A 22,945-nucleotide genomic window follows, 5' to 3' on the forward strand; every position below is an offset into this window, starting at 1 on the left:
TCAACCTCCTTGCTGCGTACTACTGATACAAATAGTTTTCCCGCTTCGCACTCCGTTGCAGGCTTAAAAAAGAAAAATAGAAACGAATTCAAAAATGGAAATAATTATTACGCCCGCCAACCGTTGGTTGTTTTGTAGTTTGTAGCAATTCTCAAGACCGATGGCGTTGTAGAGTCTACGTTTTGCTTTTGTTAATTTAAAACTTGTTAAAGGAACTGGTTACCGCTTTTTAGATTTTTGATGCGTTTTAGTAGGCAGGTAGCTACGTGTTTAGGTGGTTGGGGACAATGTAAATAAATATTCAGGATTTTGTGGAAACAAAGTGTGTAAAGATTGGATCGGACGGTAATCCCATGAAGTATTAATAAAAGTTAGAAATGTTAAACATAAATCTTTATTCAGCACTTCACATTTATGAATTAATACATATTTATTGATTAACCTTAGACACCTATAAATCTCTTAAATAATGTAACATGCTTAACTTACACACCTTAAAAACTACTAGTGCTAACATAATAATTTTGATAATAGCTTCAAAAAGGATAAATGTACATTTTGATTCAAAAAATTATCATACCTATGTACGTAGTTTTCATTATCTGCAAAATACAAAGGTAGAGGTCACCTACCTTAGGTATTATTTTATTATCCAGCTACATCGTAATAAGAAAGATGCGCGTAATTAAATTAACATACAAAAATAAACAAATTTATCGCCTGACCATGTTGATAATACCACCGCCATGATAACATAGACCCAGATAAGGTTTCGTTTAGTACGTTTTGCAATAAGAGTAGTCCCGAATATTTAACATAGTCCCCCTCATTATGAAACGTCGACTAAAAATAGTTTTGGAACCAGATAAAGTCCAGAATATTTCATACAACTCAGTAGTCTAAAGCCGGGTTTAAACTAGAACTTTAGTTACTTTTAATCTTTGGTCTTCGTTTGTTGTAAGCGGGAGTGTGGCTGAACTAGATTTGCTTAATGGTCATTGGAAACCTGAATTTACATTTAGTGATTTGATTTAATAACTAGGTAGGTACCTATTTAGCAATTAGCCATGCCATTAGGTACCTGCACGTGGTTTCATTAATATGTTCGTCAATAACTATGACCATGGACGTTCAAAAACCGATATTGGCGGCGCCAATATGCGTGATAGGGATGTCTCTAACCGCTTTTAGAATTTGCATATAGATTAAACAATTTATTGTTCGTTAGGCATTCTATTTTCGGTAGCGAGATCGGTTGTGGATTTCGATTGTATTTTTACATAAGGTGTTAATTTGTTTTGGGCAAGATATGATTAGCATATTATATGTGTACCTTGGGTATACTTGTTGTTTATCAAAATAATATAATTATATTATATCTATCTATGAGTGAGTGTAGGGAGTTCAATCAGCTTTCAGATGCCCATTAGTGCAGGCTATGCCTAGTGTACGGTCGGATAAACTTGTGTGAGCTATCCCCATTCTACAGATGTATAGTGCTTGCCGTTGCCCAGCACACAAAGCCTAGTCCCAAGCACTCCATATATATTACATAAAGACGTATGACAAGATGAGATTTTAGGTCATTTAGGTGCACTATAAATACCTAGGTAATCTAGGCACTGGCCGGTACACGGGGTGTAATTAAATTTGCTCGGCCGGGCCCGCGGGCCGCATAACTAAGCTCCGTTACATCCCGTGTCTTATCCTTAATGAAATTTTTAATAGTATTTTGTTGCGGTTTTTCTACTTTCTGTTGCAGCCTTTTTTAATTTTTATTTAGTGATGAAGCTGGTGCGCTGTATTGCTGAAGGCCGGGGTTCTAATCCAATCCGGGCTAGTTACCTTCTCAACAGTTTTTTTACGATTGAATATGAATGAAAACAGAACGTTTAATTTTTGGTAGTAGGTATATAGTTTTTTTGTTAAATAGCCTTTTTAGAGAGACGTGGTCTTTTGGATAAGAACTATGAGGGCTAACTTACTTAAACTTAATATCAAAAAACCAAACTGCTTCAGATAACCAGCTAAAGTATTTGTTATAATATAAGTATAAAAAGAAAAATAAAGTTTAACTTTAGTAAAAATATTAAAATAATGAAAAAATACTATTCAAGTCGGTTATTTATTATCTTCATACGAGTAAACCATTTATTTTACGACGTTTTTTTATGTCTAAAGAAGTTGTTTATGCACTTTATCAAAGTAATATACTTACTGCTTATCAGTTTACGAGAGGTGAAATATCGACAAATTGTTCATTAATACCTATGACGTACTAACTGGCTACAGCTGCTTATTAGGAATTTAATAAGTGCATGTAATGATATTCTTGCATTCATTTTGTGTTTGTTTTATTGTTACAGGTAAGATTCGAAGCATAGGTTAAGTACTTATGGGTTTCATGGAGCGGCAGCGTAAGTAAATATATTTTTATTTTCGGTGTACCTTTGCAGTGAAGATAGAGCTGCATCTACATAGTTAGTGTTCACCGCAATATGCCTAATAAGGGGTGGGCTTATTATTATTACATTTAGGCATATTTCAAGTTAGTTAAGTAACGGAAAAGAGTTAATTACCTATGTTTGAACACGTCAGATAAGTTATTTATCTACCCATTTTCTTGCAATTTTATAGCACATAGTAACTACCATAGTCTCTATCTATTTTCATTTACTCACATCGATCGCATTAATACTAATTTATGTGACAGCAAACTTTGCCATTCTCATGCTAACTCTGACAAATCACGACTCGCTATTAAATTCAGTAAATTATGGATTTACTTGCAATATTTCGCCACAGTCATTTTGCACCTACTGTGCGAAATATGGACATTTTCGTTAGTTACGACATGAAATTGTGGCAATCTTATCCCATCAAAAACTGATTCCTGTAAAACGTAATGTCAAAAAAAAGATCTCTCGGTGAACCATGATACCCAATATCGGATTTACAGATATACTTGCATTTACTAGATATAGTATAGACGCCCTTTGTATGCACCCATCATTAATTTACTAAAAGTTTGAATATAAATAATAAACTTAAACGAAAATTATGTAATCGTCGTAATTAAAAGATGTTCTATAAAGGCCATCATAGCAAATGCATGAGTTGTGATGGGTTGGTATTGGTACTTGTTTTTTTATCTCAAAATTTTTACGGGGCTCGCCGAACTTGGTTTTACTATGTGATTTTAATTTATTTATTAAGAAGAAGAAGAAGAAGACGAAACATACAGCTTTATAATATGTCACTTATCTATAAAATAAACTTAGCTTACACAAGCCAATAAAGTGAATAAAATTATTATAATTATCATTACATTGATATTGGGGGATCTAAACATTAGCTCACTGCAAATTGTTAAATTTATAGTATAACTTACTTCGTAGTATACGAGTAGTAACTCATTGCACTTGGATTGACACTGGCTGTACTTCCGGGCACGCTGCCCGCGGCTGATCCGAGCGACTGATCCAACCAATGTTTCATTTTACATTATTTACATGATTGCATAATCCCATACATGAGATTAGCGGTCGCTGACCCCGCCGCCGCCGCCGCCGCCGCCGCCGCCGCCGCCGCCGCCGCCGCGGCGCTATCGCGTCGTGTGCGCTTCACACGTGTCTTCTTACTCCTTCATATGCGCGGGGGGCTACTCCGAATTTGCGAACATGATAAACAGAGCAGTCCTGCGACTAGCACTATCTCTAACTCAAATGGTCAGCGTAGTAGCGCTAAGATGTATCATATTCGAGAGACTAGAGTTGCTGCCCACAAGCCGGTGACCTTAAGATGTGCAATCTTTGGACGACATTGATCTAGTGTCGTTGGCCCTTCAGTGTTGTGATTAAACTACTGACCTCTTTCGCTTCATCGAAGAGGTCGCGCTACTAACTACGCAAACTTAATAATAATATGTTTATACCAACGTGCTTATTCAGAATCAGTATAATGTTTGTGATTAGTTGCAGCCTGCTGGTTATAGCATAGCTATGTGTTCAGACAATATGCGCTGGTAGTGCATGCTTCGATGGCAGAATTGATAGTCCTATAGATATTTTTACAGAATTTTATCCACTCATGTCTAATACAATGTTGATGCTGTGGTTCTAAAGGTTGTAAAAGTCTGTGGCAACCCGGAATGTGCAACTTAAAGCCAAATTACCCGATTCACTTAAAATAAATAACAAAATTACAGGTGAGATTTTAACGAGCTGCCGGTACGTGCCATTTCGCAATGCAAACAAAGAAAATTATGTATAATCATACGTATTTTTTCTTATTTTTTATCTCATTTACGCTTCAAGGAGCTAAGACACATAGACCTTGGTGGCGGCGACCTTGCCTCGTCGCTTGAATTGCACCTTTCTCTTACGCCAGTTGCTCCATAATAAAACTTGTTTTTTTTATTATTAATTAGCACATGTACTTACAATTGCATTCTAATAAAGGAGATACGCCGTCATTAAGTTAAAAATATAGTATATGAACAAATGCAACGCGTGTTGTGATTCTAAACAGAGAAAAGCAAACATGAGTAAGCAAAATATAATGCATGTACAATATACACTTGTACATGGTTAAGTATAGCAAATACCAGAGGTTATAATAATAAGCGCATGCGTGAACATTAATCGCACTATCATAGGAGACACGGTCTATCAATACAGGAAGTTTCTAATAGAAAAGAGAAGGATAAAATAAACTAGACGCCGTTGCCGAAAGATTAAATCAGGGACATCATGGTTCCATTTTTTTTATTAATTACTTATATTATGAATCTCAACAGTAGGGATATTTTTATCGAGTCCCTAGACCAACATCTTACTTGTCTAATATCAAACTGCACTGTTTGGGGTAATTACCATACTTAGGGTGGGTTGCACCATTTAACTTTAACTATTACAAACGTCAAATCCCTTGACGAGAGAGATCAATCTTCAAGAGATTTGACGTTTGTAATAGTTAAAATTAAATGGTGCAACCCACCCTTAGTTGTTATAGTGTAAAAATGTTTATATAATACCCACATGTCACACTATAACGTCGACTGTGAAACTGTGATGTAAATAGTGTCAGATTAAAACACGCAGTTTGTGTATAGAATAAGGATACATCATAACATATCAACAAGACATCAGAGAGAGTGTAAGAAAGTATTACTTAAAATAAAATAATCGGTCTAAACTTATCCTAAGCACGCGGAACGCCCGTCACTGTAGAGTCTGAAGACCTACTATTAGCAGCGACTGGCATTTTGGAACCTAAATTAAACCAATAACAAAACAAGAGTCTTCCGCAAACCAACACCGTCCGCGGTAGTTTGGTGGACAGAAGATCGGTAACCCGAGCCAGAGAGGTCACTGTCGAATCCTGGAAGGTTACTCTATACTAAAGAAAAATGAACCAACGAGAGCTGTCGTGCAAACGGCACGTTTAATACAACCAGATGGAGTCGTGGCTCGCGCAGCAGCGCTCTGAAATTTAGTTTTTCGTCATATAGTATATGTAGACTTGTAGAGTGGCCCCGCTGCGCCCGCGCCGCCGCCGCCGCCGCCGCCGCCGCCGTTCTGCAGACCGTGATGTCGCCGGTGTGGCTTACCACAGAGGAGGCCAACCGCGGGCCGCTCTGAAAAGGCTTGTCCTTACGTCCAGTACTAATAGTTTTTCATCTCCTACTTCGTATCGACTATACAGTAGGAATGTTTTAAAATGTGAAAGAACTTTGTAATTATTGGTCTAGTAGTTACATAGTCTATTCAATATTAACAAACAAAGAAAACTTGCAAAAAAGTAGAAAATCTACGGTACTTCCACTTGCTACGCAGCTTTAAATTAATACCTGTGGTCATTCATCTCCAGGCGAGATGCATCTGACTACCTCTTCCGGTATAATATCGCACGGATTATGAACTAATAACTTAGTTTGACGGTTTTATTGTCACATTCTGTTTCATAATACTTTATCAATGCTGATAAAACGTTTCTTCAATAGTAGACGTGAATAGAGTAGCTACTCCGATGTAAACCATGATTGTAAATTAAATTTGTGCGCAGAGCATATATGTATAAGAAGCCCTGATTCAGCTACCGATTTAATACAACTAAACTAAAACAATTGTACTGTGCGCAGCAACACAAAAGAAATAAACCTTTTGTGCTGAAAGGTCAATGAACAAATGTGTCAAATTCGTTTTCGTAACAGAAATGTAGACGTATATATAGAAGTTTTCCTGACAGTTTTTAAACAAAGGTTTTTTCCAGGTTTTTTACCTTTTGTACACAAACAAGTTATGCTAGACAGTTTATTTTCTGAAAGTTTCATAAAATCCTGCCACATTGTACGTATATTTTAACGTACTTATTACACATCACAGAACCATTAAAAATATCAATTACAACATCTACACACTGGTTTTCTTAAATAAGCATCTTACCTCGTTATAAATATTTAACCTGTTAGGCATTTCGCGAATGTTTTTATGACTTTATTCTAGATAAGATAAGGAAATTTTATCGTTATCCCTGCAAGTGCCTTATATCTACAAAACGGCAATTTATTATTCAAGTTCAAGGAAATTGAGTTAAGCATATTATATGGAATCAATAAGTATTTATATTTTTTTATAACATATACTTTATGTGATCCAACTACTTTAAACCTACTCAACTTAAAAATAACATCCTCTTAAAAACTCTAATAATATGTACCTATACTATTCCTCACAAATAATATCATCTACAATAATAATTGTGTTCATTGTTGCCATTAATTAAGGACGAATAAGATGCTGATAATTAACATTACTTCGCATAATAGTAAAGTGTATAAACTTGCTCGATCATGATTTAATTTATGTGTTATACTTAACAAATATAATTATAATCGAAAAAAACAAAAATATATCAAAATATATTTTTGCGTAAGTGCAATCGATTAAAGGAAAACACCGTGACCATGGAATATTTAGGAATCCCACATCGTCACCGCTGAGACTGATAACGTGTGATAACAGTTCAGAAATATTGCACAATATGTTGTGCATAGAATGGATTCCACAGTAAATTACATCAATATCTATAAGTACCTGTAAAATACTCGTATGTGTACATTTGACATACTATTCGGGATATAGACAGGCCTATTCATCTGACTGGAGACCATGAAAGTTCTATTCCTAAATCCTGCTTCTTCTAAAACCCAATATCTAGTATAGAGTGCTTTGTTTAAAGTTTAGATAGTGATAAGTACTTTGTCAGTTTGAATTTCAGTTCAGTCTTAGCTCATACGAGAATATACCACTTCACGATAAGAAATGAACAATGATAAAGTGTAGAAAAGTTATTTTCTTGCCATACGGGAGTAGTGTTAGCATGATGATGAATTATGAGCTTAGCCCTTAACTTTCCGTTATTGTAGAGTTAACTGCACAACTCCGCAGATGCGTCTACGAGTATTAATGTATGTGTCCATAGCTGGTTCTCTTTAATAATATTAATTACATACTTTGATAGGTTAACATATTTACTTGCGAAATTTTATTTTATGGTACGATGATTACTTGCAAAACATGCTAATTAATGAAGTGTGAAAACATCACATACTACCAAATAATGTCGTAATTTTAACTAAAGGTACAAACACATATATTAAAGTACATTCCGCTATTCCTATCATAATACATATTATACACTCGCAAGAAATGAAAAAGTTCCACCTGCCATTGACGTGCTATGTCACTGGAACTTTTTCATTGCTGGCGAGTGTATTAATAGCATGTGATTTGTTTGTGTTTAAAATAAAACAAGGTTCCTATGCGATTGTCATTAGTCTCAAGGCTTTATTCCTGTTTCAACAATAAACCGGCTAATAGCGAATCACTTCCGCTCTACTCTACCTATACCTACTTGGAGCGGTCTGGCTTGATAAATCCATCTCAACGAAGACGAATATCGGAGCTGTGGGTTTACCACCACCGAACAATCCTTATCAAATATGACGTAACTTGATTGCATCTGACAGATGTTTGACAGGCGAGCGACGCTGCTTGTGGAAGTTAATTGCTAATGTCGATGGTGGTATGGTAGCTGGACTAGAGATTGTCACCACGGTGGACTAGCTATTCAGATTCGTATTAGGTAGTAGTTGATCGGCCCGGATTTATAAAATAAGATACCTTACAATATTTCTATTTACCGTTGGTAGCTAGGTCACTTGGGAATTCATTCGGGGACCGTGGTTTATTAAATAACCGTATTGACTTTAATAAAACAGCCATTCTTTCACTTTAAGATATAGAAACTTGTTCAAAAACGTTTTGTCTGTGCATAAAGCATTTTAAATCACATATTCTAATGCCTTTTACTAAAATAAAATACACACACGTGCAAAGAAACCGTTTCACTTACAAAATTCCAAAACTAAATGGCCTCAATTTTTTTATACATTTCATTGGATATTTGTACAAAATGTTTACGTTTTGAGTTGGTAATATTCTGGTGAGCTTTTAAAAGTCCTTCTATATCGCAGACGGTATCATTAAGCTAGCTTTTTCCGCTTTGGAATAACTTGGTGATTTTCTGAGTACAAAACTTTAAATTGATAGTATAATTTCAACGCCAATATCCGCTATATAAATGCCCAGTTTGCAATTAACATTAATATATCATAATCATGTTTCATAAATCTTTTTGTTTTATACCGCTCTTGAATATTTTATTCTAAGCATAATAGGAACATTATTTAGTCTACGTACCCAAGAACGCTTAAGAAAAAATCTCTGTGATTTACTTATTTTTTAAAACTTTATTATAAATATTAAAAATACACATATTTTATGTAAATATACCTTCACAAATAAATCTACACTTTTGTCCTTTTTGTCGTCGAATGTAGGACGTGGGTAACCCTGACCTATTTATGTCCAATTCCTGTAATTTACCTTACCGACAACGGATGTTACAGACTACCGGATTACAGGATGTTATACATATACTACCTTTTTTTTGCATATATATTTGTTAACTGATTGTGTGAGCTCTTGTATGTCAACTTAGAATTCTTGTTAATATACAAATGCAATGAAACTTATTCTTATATCTACATTGTATATTATTATGACGATTTCATACCTCAGATCATAAAAACTTTTAAAAGTCAGACATGTATGATGATAGTTTCTTCTTCTATTTATTAGTATAATATATCTAGTATTACCAAATCACCAAATTTATAATAATGTATATTGTATACAAACAAAAATGCGTATTACAGGTACCAGGAAAGCATAAGCGTAGCTAGATATTTCAACAGCAGCGGCTAGTCGGTCCACCTTGTCCGCTGCTCACGGATGTACGCCGGCCTTGCCGCCCTAGTCCTTGTTCCACCGACATACCAGTCTCGACCAGCCAAATGAAACAATCGATTACCGAACTTAACACCTCCACCGAGATACCAAGTTAAATTGTAAGCCAGCTGATACAATTAGTTTTGTTTACTATTTTGAATTGACGCCATCAGGTTTCTTAACATTGAGGAGCTAGATAAACGAGTTCATTGCAACTTAATTACAGTTTCTTTTACTGTAGCAACATGAGCTACTTTTAAACTCACCAAATGATAGATCATAACAAGCAAAATGATTTAAAAATCACTTGAATTTATGTGATTGCCAAAATGTATTTTTATTTGCGTACTTAAACTTAACTTAGGTTGCTCGTGTATACTTCGATCGATAAACCACTGCTAACCTTGTACGGAGATGACTTTGGCCCACTTTCGTGTAGAACCACTTTTGGCTTCGAGTGTACCCGAATTGGGAGCTCTATGTCGATTTTGCCATAATAAGCTACATATTTAAGTGGCTTTTTTAACCCCAGTTAATATTGTCATTCTTCTTATGTAAGCTGTAGCTTTGTGCATGGAGCTATAATGAGTGTGGTACCTACTACCTATGCTGCCAATCTATCTATTCACCCTCATGGGCATGAGTACCTAGTGAAAATAAAGGTAAAAAACTTGATGAAATAAGGTTTTGTTTCTACATAATATTTTATTATTAATATGGATACTGTCTTCCTTTTTGCACTGGAGCGCCATAAATAGAGACACAACTTTGCACACAACAACAAAAAATGTTCACACGTGTTTGTTGGCTAGAGTGTACACAATAAAGCACTGCTAAGTGCGCGCGCGCACGATCCGCCGAAAGTTCAAGGTCATTCAAGATCATGAACGACCTTGGACTGCCATTGCTCCGTTTAAATTTAAAAACTGAATGGCTTCTATTTTTTATCTCACAAGAACGCAATATCTTTATGTTTATATTTATGATTAGTCTAAAAGTTTATTTATATTATTTACCAAGCGTAATGTGTACAACGACGTTAGTAAATTTGTCAGTGACGTCACAGTGCTCGTCGTAGCAAGGCTCGTAGCAGCTCGTAGCAAATGGGCCCCGTAGCCCTTGCTACGAAAAGTCGTAGCTGTATTTCGTAGCCAACTTAAAATAAATAAGACGAGACATGCAAATTCTTGGCTAGGTTTTTACTTTGCCGAAATAGCAATTGAAATTTTCAACGCTTACACTTTATATTATGAAAAATCAGTTTTCAGTGAGCGAAGCACAGCAGTTTGATAACGCGCGAGTTTAGAGAACAAACATGTCGCTTGATCAAGCCGGTTGGTGTCAAGTCATTTGATTAGACAGGGACAGGTATAGTTTATCAGTATAGTGCGAGTGAGACGGATCTATAGCAACAAGTCCGGAGCGGAGTGGGGGGCCGGCGTGTTATCTTGTAATGACGTCAAGACCCTTTCACTGTTCTGTGTTTGTACGCAGTGTCAGTCCGCGAGGCTCAAGCACGGCGCGAGCACGACTGACGCGGTTCGCTTGACACACAGAACAACACGCGTCTAAGATTTACTTTTTAAAATTTTAAATTTCGAACTCGGCCAGGATTCCACGCAAAGCGGTCCGCAGTCTGTTGGCCTCCGTGTGAATACTGACGCCCATTCTGTGACCAGCCAGCAGTTTGCATATCCTAGCACCATGGGAGTGATCAAAGTGACTCCGGATGCCGCCTCCCTCATCTCCGCCTGTGACTTGTTGGACGACATGAAGGTAATATCGGGTTATTTATTAAAAAAAAACATATATAAATGTTCCGATTCTGTTTGTAATAGTAAACTGTTAATTTCACTCTCAGTGGCTCGTTAAATCGGTTAGTTACGGTAATTATATTTTACTTGGAGTAAACAATAATATATTATATTTTACGCAAACAAAAGAAACACTAGATGACGTTACAGAAAAAAAAATCACGAAACTACCAACGTATTTAATTAGGAGTACTAAATACTAACCTGTCCTAGTTTCAGGAACAGAATAGTATTTTAGTAATTACTAAATTGCTATTCTATTCCTGATGTGCTAGAGTCTATTACTGCCTCTGTTCTTTAACGTATTTTTACGAGCTATACTTAGTACTCCTACGTAGGTAGGTCAGGTATATCTTATGCATCATAGACTTTTTCTTTTTTACAAAGACACTTTATGTTTTGTAACAATCCTCACTGATATTGTAAAATAACTGCACTGCGTAATAAATCATACAATATAGATGTATGAACTACATATAGGTACTTTAATACAAAGTGTAAATTGATAATATTATTTTTTGTATAAAAAATATTAACAGCATTTAATTGATTACCAAGAAGCCCAGAGATATATTTTGAATCGACAATAAAGATCGATTGTAACGATGAACTTCTCTGCGAATGGAAAATTGAATCCAGGCGACCTTTAAAAAGATTTAAGACTATAAAAAATATGTTATATGTAAGTATTATTTATCTTTATGCAAAATCAGATTCAACATACAACACCTGTTGCTACAGTATGACATTCATGTTTTCAGTGAAAGTTAGCCTGAAATTAATAAACAATAATCGGATCGCATAAACAAATAAATATTTTTAGTAAATCTTTGTTGTTTCTTTATAGGTTACGAAAGAGAAGTTAGGTAGGTACCTACTTGGCGGATTAAAATTGTCAAAAGAAAATATTTAAATTTTTATAAAATTATAACACATCATTTTCACATTTTGAATCCGAAAATGGTTGTCAAAACTAGTTCGCGATAGGCCCGCTGGCCACAAACCGCGAATTTTTTTTGCGGTTGAAGTTGGTTGAGCACTATCGTGATAGTAACGGAAGTGTCGGAATGTTCGCAGTTTTGACACGCTTGTAGTGAAACAGTCCACTGCAATATCTACCAGTGCTTTAATAATGTTTCAAAGAAAGAAATTCTAGTAATGTCAATCATAGCCCGAATAATACTACTAACTTTACATTTATAAAGAGTATAAAATGCCCCCCTGGGTGCCCCCTGGGCAGTTATTTTCCTTTTTTTATAAGTTTTTTGTATTCAATGTCACCTGATAAGCGAATCTCGTTCCAAATTTATTTATTGTCGCGATAACAATATCACTGGCCGTGACACTACTTATCAGTTAATAGCTGTTTCCCTGATTAAGTGATTCTTTAATCCCAATTACGAAATTAGAAAGAAAGTTCTCGAAAGTTGTTATACACGTGACCACAAAATATTTGAGTACCCATATACTTAAAAAATATCAGTAAAAATTAAAAGTAAATTCTTAAACAGCTTACGCAGATTGTGACTGTTCAAACATCACAATTTACGTAACGCATATTATTAAGTGTTAACGAGTAGGTACGTGGGTACGTTAAATAATAATATGTCGCCTGAAATTAAGTGTTTTCACCTACAAATTTCCATCTGTTTCGCTGTTGACTCTGATCATGACGTAGACGGCTAACTGACGACAAAAATAACGAAATAGCCTGCATGTAGCGAAATTTTGGAACACATTACCTAAAGGCAAACTATACCTGCGTATACTTATATATAGAATTACAATTAGAGAGATAGTTTCGATCGCCGGCATCCGACATGTGACTCGCGCAGATAAAGCGAGTATCTCCGCACGTGAGCTTCGCGGTGCCAAAATAACTCGCAGTGGCACACCGGCGACCACCGCAATACCAGTTGTATTGACTACGCATTGTTCTAGCTCGGTGTTCTTACGAGTGGCTTCTGATATATTCCACTGTTATTTCAGGACAATTTCAGCAGATTATACTTGCACATAGTTAGGTGTCTTATGATTGTGACACAGAGTTTGATGAAGTTGAATCAAACTTTCCATTAATTGAACTGTAGCGCCGTAATTGACATAGGATAAGTGCTTTAGAAAAGCTACCTCCGAATGTTTTAAATTTAGAACGATGGTTTTGGTCTACAATTAGTAGCAATGCGCTCGGATCTCTTCACGCGCACGCGCACGCCTCGTGCCCACATTTATGCATAAAATAAATTATTATTCCTATTGCGGTACATAATGACGTCGAATCTTAATTCTACCAAGGCTTTTCAAATTAAACCTTTGTTTTATATTTTAATTTTAAACAGTCTGATTCTAACGTTCCGTGGACATATTTAATGATAGATCGGTCCCAGTTTGCATTCGCACTTCTGTTGTTTCTAAAAATTCTTTCAGTGGAATTTTAGACACCTACCCGGCCGCAACATTATCATCATTTATTTTAAAACAACTTCTTCTTCTAACTTCATTCTGTATCTATAGACAACAATGTTTATTTATATTCTACATTAAAATATGACCTCCCGTTTAATGATTTAAATACTTTTTCAAACATTCTAAGTTATTCAAAACTTACACGAGGAGTAGAATATCCACGAAGAACTTATTTCATTTATAACATGCTCACTTAATTTTACCTCATAATTAAACTTAATAACACAAAAATGTAACAGCAATTTAGACATTCCTCGGCGTTATTACATCAAATTTAAAAGAGCGCTTTGTTTAAAGTTCGATATCTCAATTACAATCTTAATTATTTGAAGCACTGGCAACATTTTCTAATATCGCGGATGCGCGCCGCGGTATGTGGGTCAGTGCATTTTGAAACCACTCAATGTCGCATTGGCGGCCTTGTGACCGATGCGCCTATTATTTCACGATTCGGACGTTTATTTTATTTTATCTAAAGCCGTTTTAGAATGCATCCTTCATCGATGATGCAATCCGAACCGCTTTTATTTTTAAACCTGCCAATTTAAGAATGCAGTCTCAGAGCGTGCAAAAGGTTTGCGTTGTGTAATAAAATCTTGAAATTGTGTTGTAGTTGTAGTGTTCGAATTGCATGGTCTTCTTTGTGTTATTGAGAGATTGCAATAGCCTCACCTACCTTTCTAATTTATTGAGGCTTGTACTAAACTTCCAGGCATATAATGACTTGAGCTTTACCATTTCAATGTGTACATGTAGGTACGTTTAGCTTAATGTAATCTTGTTCTTCTTCTTCTTCTTGGCGTCCTATGACCCCCCCGTGGGGCAAAGGGCAGACACAACGGTTCTCCATCTCTGTCTGTCGACGGCAGCGAGCTTCACCTCGGACCACGTCATCTCCATCCATCTTGTTACCTATATGTAATTGTAATAAAATTATTATTTATAGGTGCATTACATGGTGTAACTGACCTAGTTAGCATTTTTATCATACTTTGTAAGTGCACTTGATATAGGTACTATATCATGCATCCCACTCGTGACCTACCAACAGTATGTACATTATATTAATATAAAAGTGGTATGTATAGGTACTATGCGGGATTCCGATATCTTATCATTTGAAGATAAAATGTTATAACAACAATGAAAACAGGAAAATACGCTTCAAGTATTATTTTCAGAAGCCTAGTTGTGCCACCGAATATACTTTTTTTTAATTTTAAATACAGAAAATTACTCTGAGGCAGGGATGAGAACAAACCAAATATTTATAAAGCCAAGAGCCTCAAAAATAGTTAAAGCTGGTTTTAAGTCAAAATAACCTTTTGATAGTTCTAAATTGAAGTGTAGTTGCTTCATAAAATCGTTGTGGCAGCTATTTATAGAATCACGTCGTGACGAAAGTATTCATATAGTTCTGACATATTGTCGTATTATTAAATTAAAAGGTTGCTGACGTGCGATAAATTACAACAATGTTGAAAACACCACGTACAAGAGATTGAGCGCCATCGGTTATGAAATACATATAAAATTGGTATTTGTCTGTCATGTGCAATAAACAAATACAACTTGAAGTACAGGCTGACTGAAGTAGCAGTGGCATGCTAACCATATCATACAACTTTATTAGGTAGGCACATAATAAAAATGATAACACATTAAGCTACGGCATGATAACGTAATTAATTAATAGAAAGGTATTTATATTTTAAAGAAATTGTTAAGTGTTTTCTTTTCTATAGGTACCGTGTTGTTTATTGATGGTGATGATGAACTAATTGCTTCTACTGGTGTGTTCAATAAACATAGATAAAAAACGGGGTATGCTGTCAATAACTAACCCCCATCACCTGTAGCAAGTGCCTTGAAACGTTCAGGTACGATTTATACTACGCCTTGGAGCGTCGGCCAGGAGTTGCCTCACGCGCAGGCATGGGGGCACTCTACCTTACAAAGAACGAAGTTACCCATCGCTGCTATTGAACTAACTCACAGCTCTAGTTCTTTCGTTGTCAGTCAAGGTAGAGAGACCCTCCAGGACACGATTAGTATGCGGTGCAGCGACCAGCATCCTTCCACGTTGACACACAAACACACATACACGCCTGACCACTCTCATTGAAAGTGGACATTCCGAAGGTTTTCATACTTCTGATGATGATGCTGATGCAAGAGGTGGGAACACAGGAGTAAATAAGTCGTTTATCAGGCCTGGTGAGGCGAAATTGTAATTGTGAAACTGGATCGTTTCTGGAGGTTTAGCTGCCGTAGGTAAATATGGTTGTGAATAGGCATAATCAATTTGATAACTGTCATTGTGTGTTGGGCAGTGTTAGTGCTGGAGTGTTCAGATTACAGAATTGAAAAAATGACTTTAAATACGATGTGAATATGTGATATACTTACCTGAAATTCACAGGTATATCCCATATATATTCGTTGGCATTTACATCATCTGCCTTGCGATTCTGTAAAATCAGACATCTCACTTCGATCTTTATTCTCCCTTCACCTTTCACTGTGTATATGTCATCTCATACATTATTTGTCAAAATCTCGAAATTCGATGTGTCAATTTGAAAACTCACTCCGGATTCAGAATCGAGTTTTGACAATTAGCTTTATAGAATCGCAATGCAGAACACTATAAGCATTTCTTTATTGTATCAGCTGTTCTATTACTTTTGTTTTCTGTCGTTGGCTGGTGGCATCAGTGGGTAAATCTTCATTTGTGTTTGACCGGAATCGATTCCCCCATAACCAGTTTTAAGGCTGGTCATGACATTAGTTTTACATTATCTACTTCGGTATTTGTTCAACGATCGAGCACCAATAAATTGTGTTCATTAATGAGCGTCGTACGATACACCTCAAATGTCAATTTAAACAATAACAAAGATAAAAAACCACACCACTCCAGTCGCTTTTAATCAAAACTCGAATAAACTTTGTTGCCCACTGGATGTATTTATCGCATCTTATTACTCTTTTGTAAATTCATTTTTAATGACCCCACTTTTTAATCGTCTGGTTTTATATCTGAGGTGTTACACTTGCCTGTTCTTTGTTCTTACAAATAACAACTGTAAACTTGAATTAAATCACCTAAAGCAGATAAGCGTTTACCAAACTTGACCTCTGCAATCAATCATGCAAAACAAATCATAATCTTTACAACTCAATTTAAATTTAGAACAAAAGATCGATGTTCATCGATTCAGTATTATTGCGTTAATTAATTCGATTTCCACTTTGAATTTCTAAACGTGTGCCTGACGCAAGAATGTCAGTCCGTAATATTAATCAGCTGGCCGGTTAGAATTTAGAACGAAACTTACTTAAATAATTTAAAAGAAAGTGAAAATGTGTTACTTTCCGACTGAACGGAAGTCCTCAGCCGTGGCACAGAACCACACCATGCATGGTGCCAGCGTGTGGAAGCATCAGGGGCCAACGTCGAATCTAGCCACGATAGTCATGCGAGTGTGGACTGCCGTGATATTTTCAGAACGAGGCATAGCTTCCTCACTATAGCTGTAGTAGCTGCTTTCAAGAGTGCAGAGTATCGTTCGGCGATGGGTGCGGAATGTGCGCAGTTCCGGCGCACGGACTGCGCAAACATGCTAATTACCTGCGTCACGAAATCGAAAGTAACCAACCACTTCTGTCTAACTAGATACAAAGAAAACCAGGTAACTACTTTTGCATTCCGAATGCCAATCCTTATTGAATCAAACCAATAAAACCTAAACGGTCTAATTCAATAGGAACATTTATTTCCAGTGTTTAAAACTTGATTATAAACGTTCCCGGACACGGCCGCGCAATAAAGTACCAACGTAAATTAAACGATCGTAAATATGAAACCGGATCGTTCATTGATATGCCGGCGACAGAACCGAAGCCGAATAATAATTTAGTGTTGTAATCGAAAGTCAAGATTTAGAATACAATAGTGTATTTTTGAATGTTAATTGTTATGTAATGGATGTTAATGCGTTGTGTGTTTAGTAGTGGATGGAAAACGGTAGTTCGGTCGGCAAGGTCATGAATGGCCGTCACAGGAATGCCGATCGCCGAGTGGGATCAGGCGTGAAGCGATCACGTTCTCACTCGCTCGGAAAAAATGTCGACATTTTCATTATTAGCATAAACATTTGAAGCGTTCGCGAATATCGCGGCGACGATTTCGTTTTCGTCTCGGGTAGAGACTCGCGGCGGCGGCGGCGGCGGCGGCGGCGGCGGTGCGAGGTAATGATGACCGACAAATTCAAAAAGCGTGACAGCACTCGCCTCGTGCAGCTGACGCACTCGCTGCACCGCTCTTGTTCGTGCATACATCGACATTATTCTGCTCCAGACACATTCTACGACTGGAGACTTGATGCGAATTCTGTTTTGTTTCATTTTGACGGAAACCAACCAATTTTGTGTATGTTGTTCTTCTTATCGCGTCGACGACAAACCAACAGAGTCGCTAAATAATGGGTTCCGCTCATCTGGCATAATCTTTATTGACCAAAACTCATTTCGCATAACTTGTATGGTCTAAACTTTTTTGGCCGAACCATCACTTTGCCAAGACTTATGTAGCATAAGGCTCGTTTCGTCTAAAACTCTTTAGGCACAATCTTTAAACACCTAAGTTTCGTTTGCTCAAATTTATGTTCGTCTATACCTATGTATAATCTTGTTTCTTCTTATGTTATCTTAATAAATAATATATTAAGTATGTAGTAAATGTACAAATTGTGGTATTTTTCTCCTACATCCCGAAAATCACGATATAGTATGATCAAAAAATCGAAAGTTAACGACCAATATAATTATTACAAACCCCATGTGACCGAAACCTAAAAATAGGTGCGACGACGAGCAAAGCGAGGAGGAGCGTGTTAGGTGCACATGTTCTTCAAAACCAAAGCGGAGCGCAGCGAAGCGGAGCGGAGCGTTTTCCAAATAGCGGAAACAATACAAGGCACCAGTTTGCGCTATGTAGGGAGACGCTCCGTCAAAGTTAAAGCCAAACGAATATTATGACTTTGTATAAACCTATGCCATAGCATTATTAGACTATTCAAGATTTGGCCATACCATTATTAGGCTAAACAATGTTATGCGAAATAACTTTTTACTTAACGAGATTTATGCCATACGATTTTCGGCGTAACGAGACTTTGACCAAACGTTACTATGCAATACGAGATTAGGCAAAAAAATCTTATGCCAAAAAAGGTAGAACCCTAAATAATACATGCCCAGAACTGGGCAAATGATACTGCACCGCTATGGTAGCGGTCATGATATGAGCTCTTCCCGCGTACAAAGTTGTATGTTGTTAAAACGATGACACCTTTTTGGCCGAGGTTCACAGTGACGACAATGACGATCTATCCCCCGATTTAATAAAATACCTTAAAGAAAAAGACGGATGTAGGTAGATAAATGTACAAGACATTTATAATAATTTTACCATAAAATACTCATAATCGGTATATTAACATGAACACTTTCTTTTTCGATTGAAATTTATGTAAAGATCGTCATTCTCTTCAGGATCTGTCTGCAAATCGAATGAGGTACTTACTAGATCCGGCAGAGTCAGTCGTGATGTCTTGCGCCGCGAGGACGACTCATCTTGCCTCTCCTTTCTTCTCTTCCGCGGTCCATTGTGTGGAGAAGGATAAACACAGTTTGCTCTACTTCGTGACATAACAGGAAATCGCTGCACTATTGTTGGGTTTCCATTATTTTCCGCACTTGGCTCGGCCCAATGATAACGCTACACTTATTTGCATATTTTACAACATCCGCTTTATTTAGAAACGGATGTGGATTTACGTTTTTTAAGTGCAGTGTTTAAACATTATTATAAACATTATTATTATATTACACAATGCTAAGGAACCAATATCACATTGGAAATTATAACAAAAAAATCAACACCTTTGCATGAGACGTTCTTACACATAAGTAATATGAAAAACGTTTTTCATAGTCCCGTGCCGGTTTTCATATTTAGTTTAATAAATTTGCCTAACACGACTACAGTCACGACAAATTGAAAGTAAACACCTATAAGCATTAAAAATACATTATTTTACTAAAACATTACCACTAAGTTATTTCTAAGGCTGCAAAGTATTAAAATACTTGCATTCCTGCTGGTCATACCTACCTAGTAAATGACTAAATGTACATAATAAAACACCCAGTATTTACTCTATTTCCACATGATAGAGTCATTAACAAAGCCTGTAATTCTATGCATAACTTTACTCATACCATTACTATAGTTGAAAACATTATTCTATAATTTTACATTGTTGGTATGTACCTTCTACATACCTATAATCATGTGTTCGTTCGTATGTTCAAGGTATTCCTACCAACATATTTAATTTAAACATAGTGTGAATTGAGTTAGCAATAAATTGATACCCATTCCTACCACAATGAAATCCTATACGTTCTATCTATCTATCTATCTATCATGGCGAGCTGATTTTCCGCATTTAGCCTCCAAGGTGGGCCATTATGCGTGAAATACCTATGGGGTGACTAGCTATTAAGCCACCCAAGCTCACGCCAGAAAGCCAGTAGACGACCTAGGTTGCTCATGACTTCCCGGAGGGACCCCGGAGATCCGAGGATTTTTGATCGTATTGTCTCCACGCCTTTGCAATGTAACAAGACATGGGAAGCTGTTTCATCTTCCTCCATGCAACTTCTGCAAAGAGGAGTGGTGGAGATTTTCATGCGATATAGGTGTTTATTTAACCGGCAGTGGCCTGTTATGGTACTTATCACGACACGTAAGTTTGCTCTGTCCAAGCATAATAATTTGCGTGTTAGTTTAGTATTAATTAGTGGTACAAAAGCTTTTGTTTGTTTGCACTCGGCACTGTTACTCCAGAGATTGGTGTGGCATTCTGTCGTTCGGGAACGCAACCAAGAGCGAATTTGGTTGAAAGGGATCGGTACTATCGGCTCTGGGCCTATTGGTGCAGTGTCAGATCCCTTTCGTGCAAGTTCATCAGCAGCGTCGTTCCCCAGCGACCCGCTGTGCCCTTTTATCCACTGGAGGGTTATGGTATTGTTTTGTGAGGCAAGCGATTCTAGAGCTGAGTGACACTCTAGTACTAGCCCCGAAGTTATAGTTTTGCTAGACAAAGCTAGCAGAACTGCAGCACTATCAGATAGGATACGAATACGTTGATTCGTAACCTTTCTAGATTTGACTGCGTTAGCGGCCCGTGTAATAGCAACACATTCAGCCTGAAAGATTGTGTTGTATTTGCTTAGTGCCAGTGAAAAATGAATGTTTAGGTCATCGGAGTGGACACCAGCACCCGTACCTGACGTTTTTTTGGATCATCCTATACGTTGTACCTAGCTACTTCTACTTATTTACTACAATGTAATATGGAAACGATTGCATTCATGTTAAACCTACCTCAACCTACCATTTAATTACATGAGTGTGTTAGAAGATAAATGTTGAGTATCTTGTTGAATGTGTGAGGTGCTCATACTAACTACGTATTCCTAGGCGGCTCTACGTCTAACGTCAACATAATTATATCTAGTTATGTATTTTATATACATATAAACTTATGTACAAAATATGTTCTTTCAGAACAGGTTGGAATTTTATCAGTAGATACACGATCCACTGAAATGGATGCAGGAATGGATCTTTATCCATTGAAATTTGGCATAACGTGGTAATTAAAACCTACCTTTGCAAGTATATCAAGTTTACATCAATTGCTTATTTTATTACCCGTGTTGAATTGACTGACTTTTGAATGTATTTAATTTATTAGGTACTTGTATTTAGTTAGTTAGATTGTAGAAGTACTTGAGCTAATATTTATGATGATTTAATTTATATTTTTATAATTATCATTTGGGCCAGAAAGGTACCTTAATATCACCTTATCCAGTATACTTTACCTCTGATGCTCCAAGTGTCTTCAACATTTGTTTAAATAGGAATTACTATTCCTATTTAAACAAATGTTGAAGACACTTGGAGCATCAGAGGTAAGTTCTAGCGTAGTTTTTTTTCGTAGTTGTTCTAAGCTGCCGTGCGCGCTCAACGCTCGTTCAACACGCGATCCACAAGTTCACGATCGTGGCGTGTCTTAATACACTTCTTGTACACTTTTATATACGATTATAATAGTCGTTAAGTGTAATTACTTTATATAACTTTTCTAAACGAACACTTGTATACTTTATTGTATTTCTTACGTAAGTTGTAGCTGTAGCCCATGAAATTTCGCATGAACCAGGTTTACCTTTTTATAAAAAAAATATTTTCCAAGAATCGAATTTATCATTATGAAATCGGTAATCTCAATAAGACCATCAAAGTTTCTTCTCAATAAGCCTGAAATAAATGAATATTTTATTATAGGCAATTATTTTTTCAAGAATTTTCAATTTGTTAATGAAAAGTTCTAAATAATCCCCTAGCCTAAGTCACCCCCATTCGGTTTTTATAAAACTCTGTATAAGTACTAAGATATATTTTATAACCAGTTTAATTTCATTGTTAAATTATTACTAGTGAAACAAAAATGGCCATGCATTTTTTACGAACTTCGTGTCAAATTAATTGTAAATAGCAACAGTTTCTAGTCTATTGTTGTATTCTAAGAACTGCGTTTCCCGAAGTGTTGCACCACTTGACCTTACACCGAGCCATTTCCAATACGGATCGGAAAATCGACATCAACACTGTCTTGAATACTTATTACCCGGGTTTAAAGTCCACTTTTACGTGTGATTTGCACTTTTAGAACATCCTTGAAGCTTACCAATAAGGTGAATGTGTTTTTGGTGTTGGAATGTAGGTACCACACGATAATAGTTACGTGGTCCATTGCCATGATATTGGCATTGTCAGATAATTAAGGTTACCGAGTCTTATAATCTGGATGCCTATCGAGAACTCAAACGAATGGAACATTTAATAAGTAATTTGTGTCAAATTCATTCCAAATTCAGTGGTCATAAGAACTCATAACTCATTCTTTATTTATTATAATATATATCTTCGCAGTCATATCCATACTTGATTTACAAGACCACTTACTACATTTTCCTTTTTGCACTAATATTTTTTTCACGCGGAAGTATTTAAACTAGTCAATAAATCTGTCTATCGTGACATTTGCCAAACAAAACACACTTTAATTTCAAGTTTGAGAATAATTTAAATGGAAATACTTCATTCAAATATCAGTTTCTATTTTAAAGCCATCTGCCCTTGTATAAATCTTAACGTAAATAGAA

At 36.3% G+C, this 22,945-nt stretch overlaps 1 protein-coding gene across 4 annotated transcripts in view; it reads left to right on the top strand.

Annotated features, from left to right (window-relative positions):
• Positions 1–22,945, top strand: part of LOC105386600 (terminal nucleotidyltransferase 5C) — a 120,215-nt gene that overhangs the window by 92,014 nt on the left and 5,256 nt on the right. The window contains exon 1 of one of the 4 annotated variants that reach the window (XM_038105357.2): positions 10,379–11,132. The exons of the other annotated variants lie outside the window; for them this stretch is intronic. Within the exon in view, the coding sequence (XP_037961285.2) occupies positions 11,061–11,132 (72 nt within the window). The 5' untranslated portion in view covers positions 10,379–11,060. Of the gene's footprint in view, positions 1–10,378; positions 11,133–22,945 lie in introns of those variants that run through there. 4 annotated transcript variants of the gene reach the window in all.

This window comes from Plutella xylostella, chromosome 9, assembly GCF_932276165.1.
Source record: "Plutella xylostella chromosome 9, ilPluXylo3.1, whole genome shotgun sequence".
NCBI classification, from domain to species: domain Eukaryota; kingdom Metazoa; phylum Arthropoda; class Insecta; order Lepidoptera; family Plutellidae; genus Plutella; species Plutella xylostella.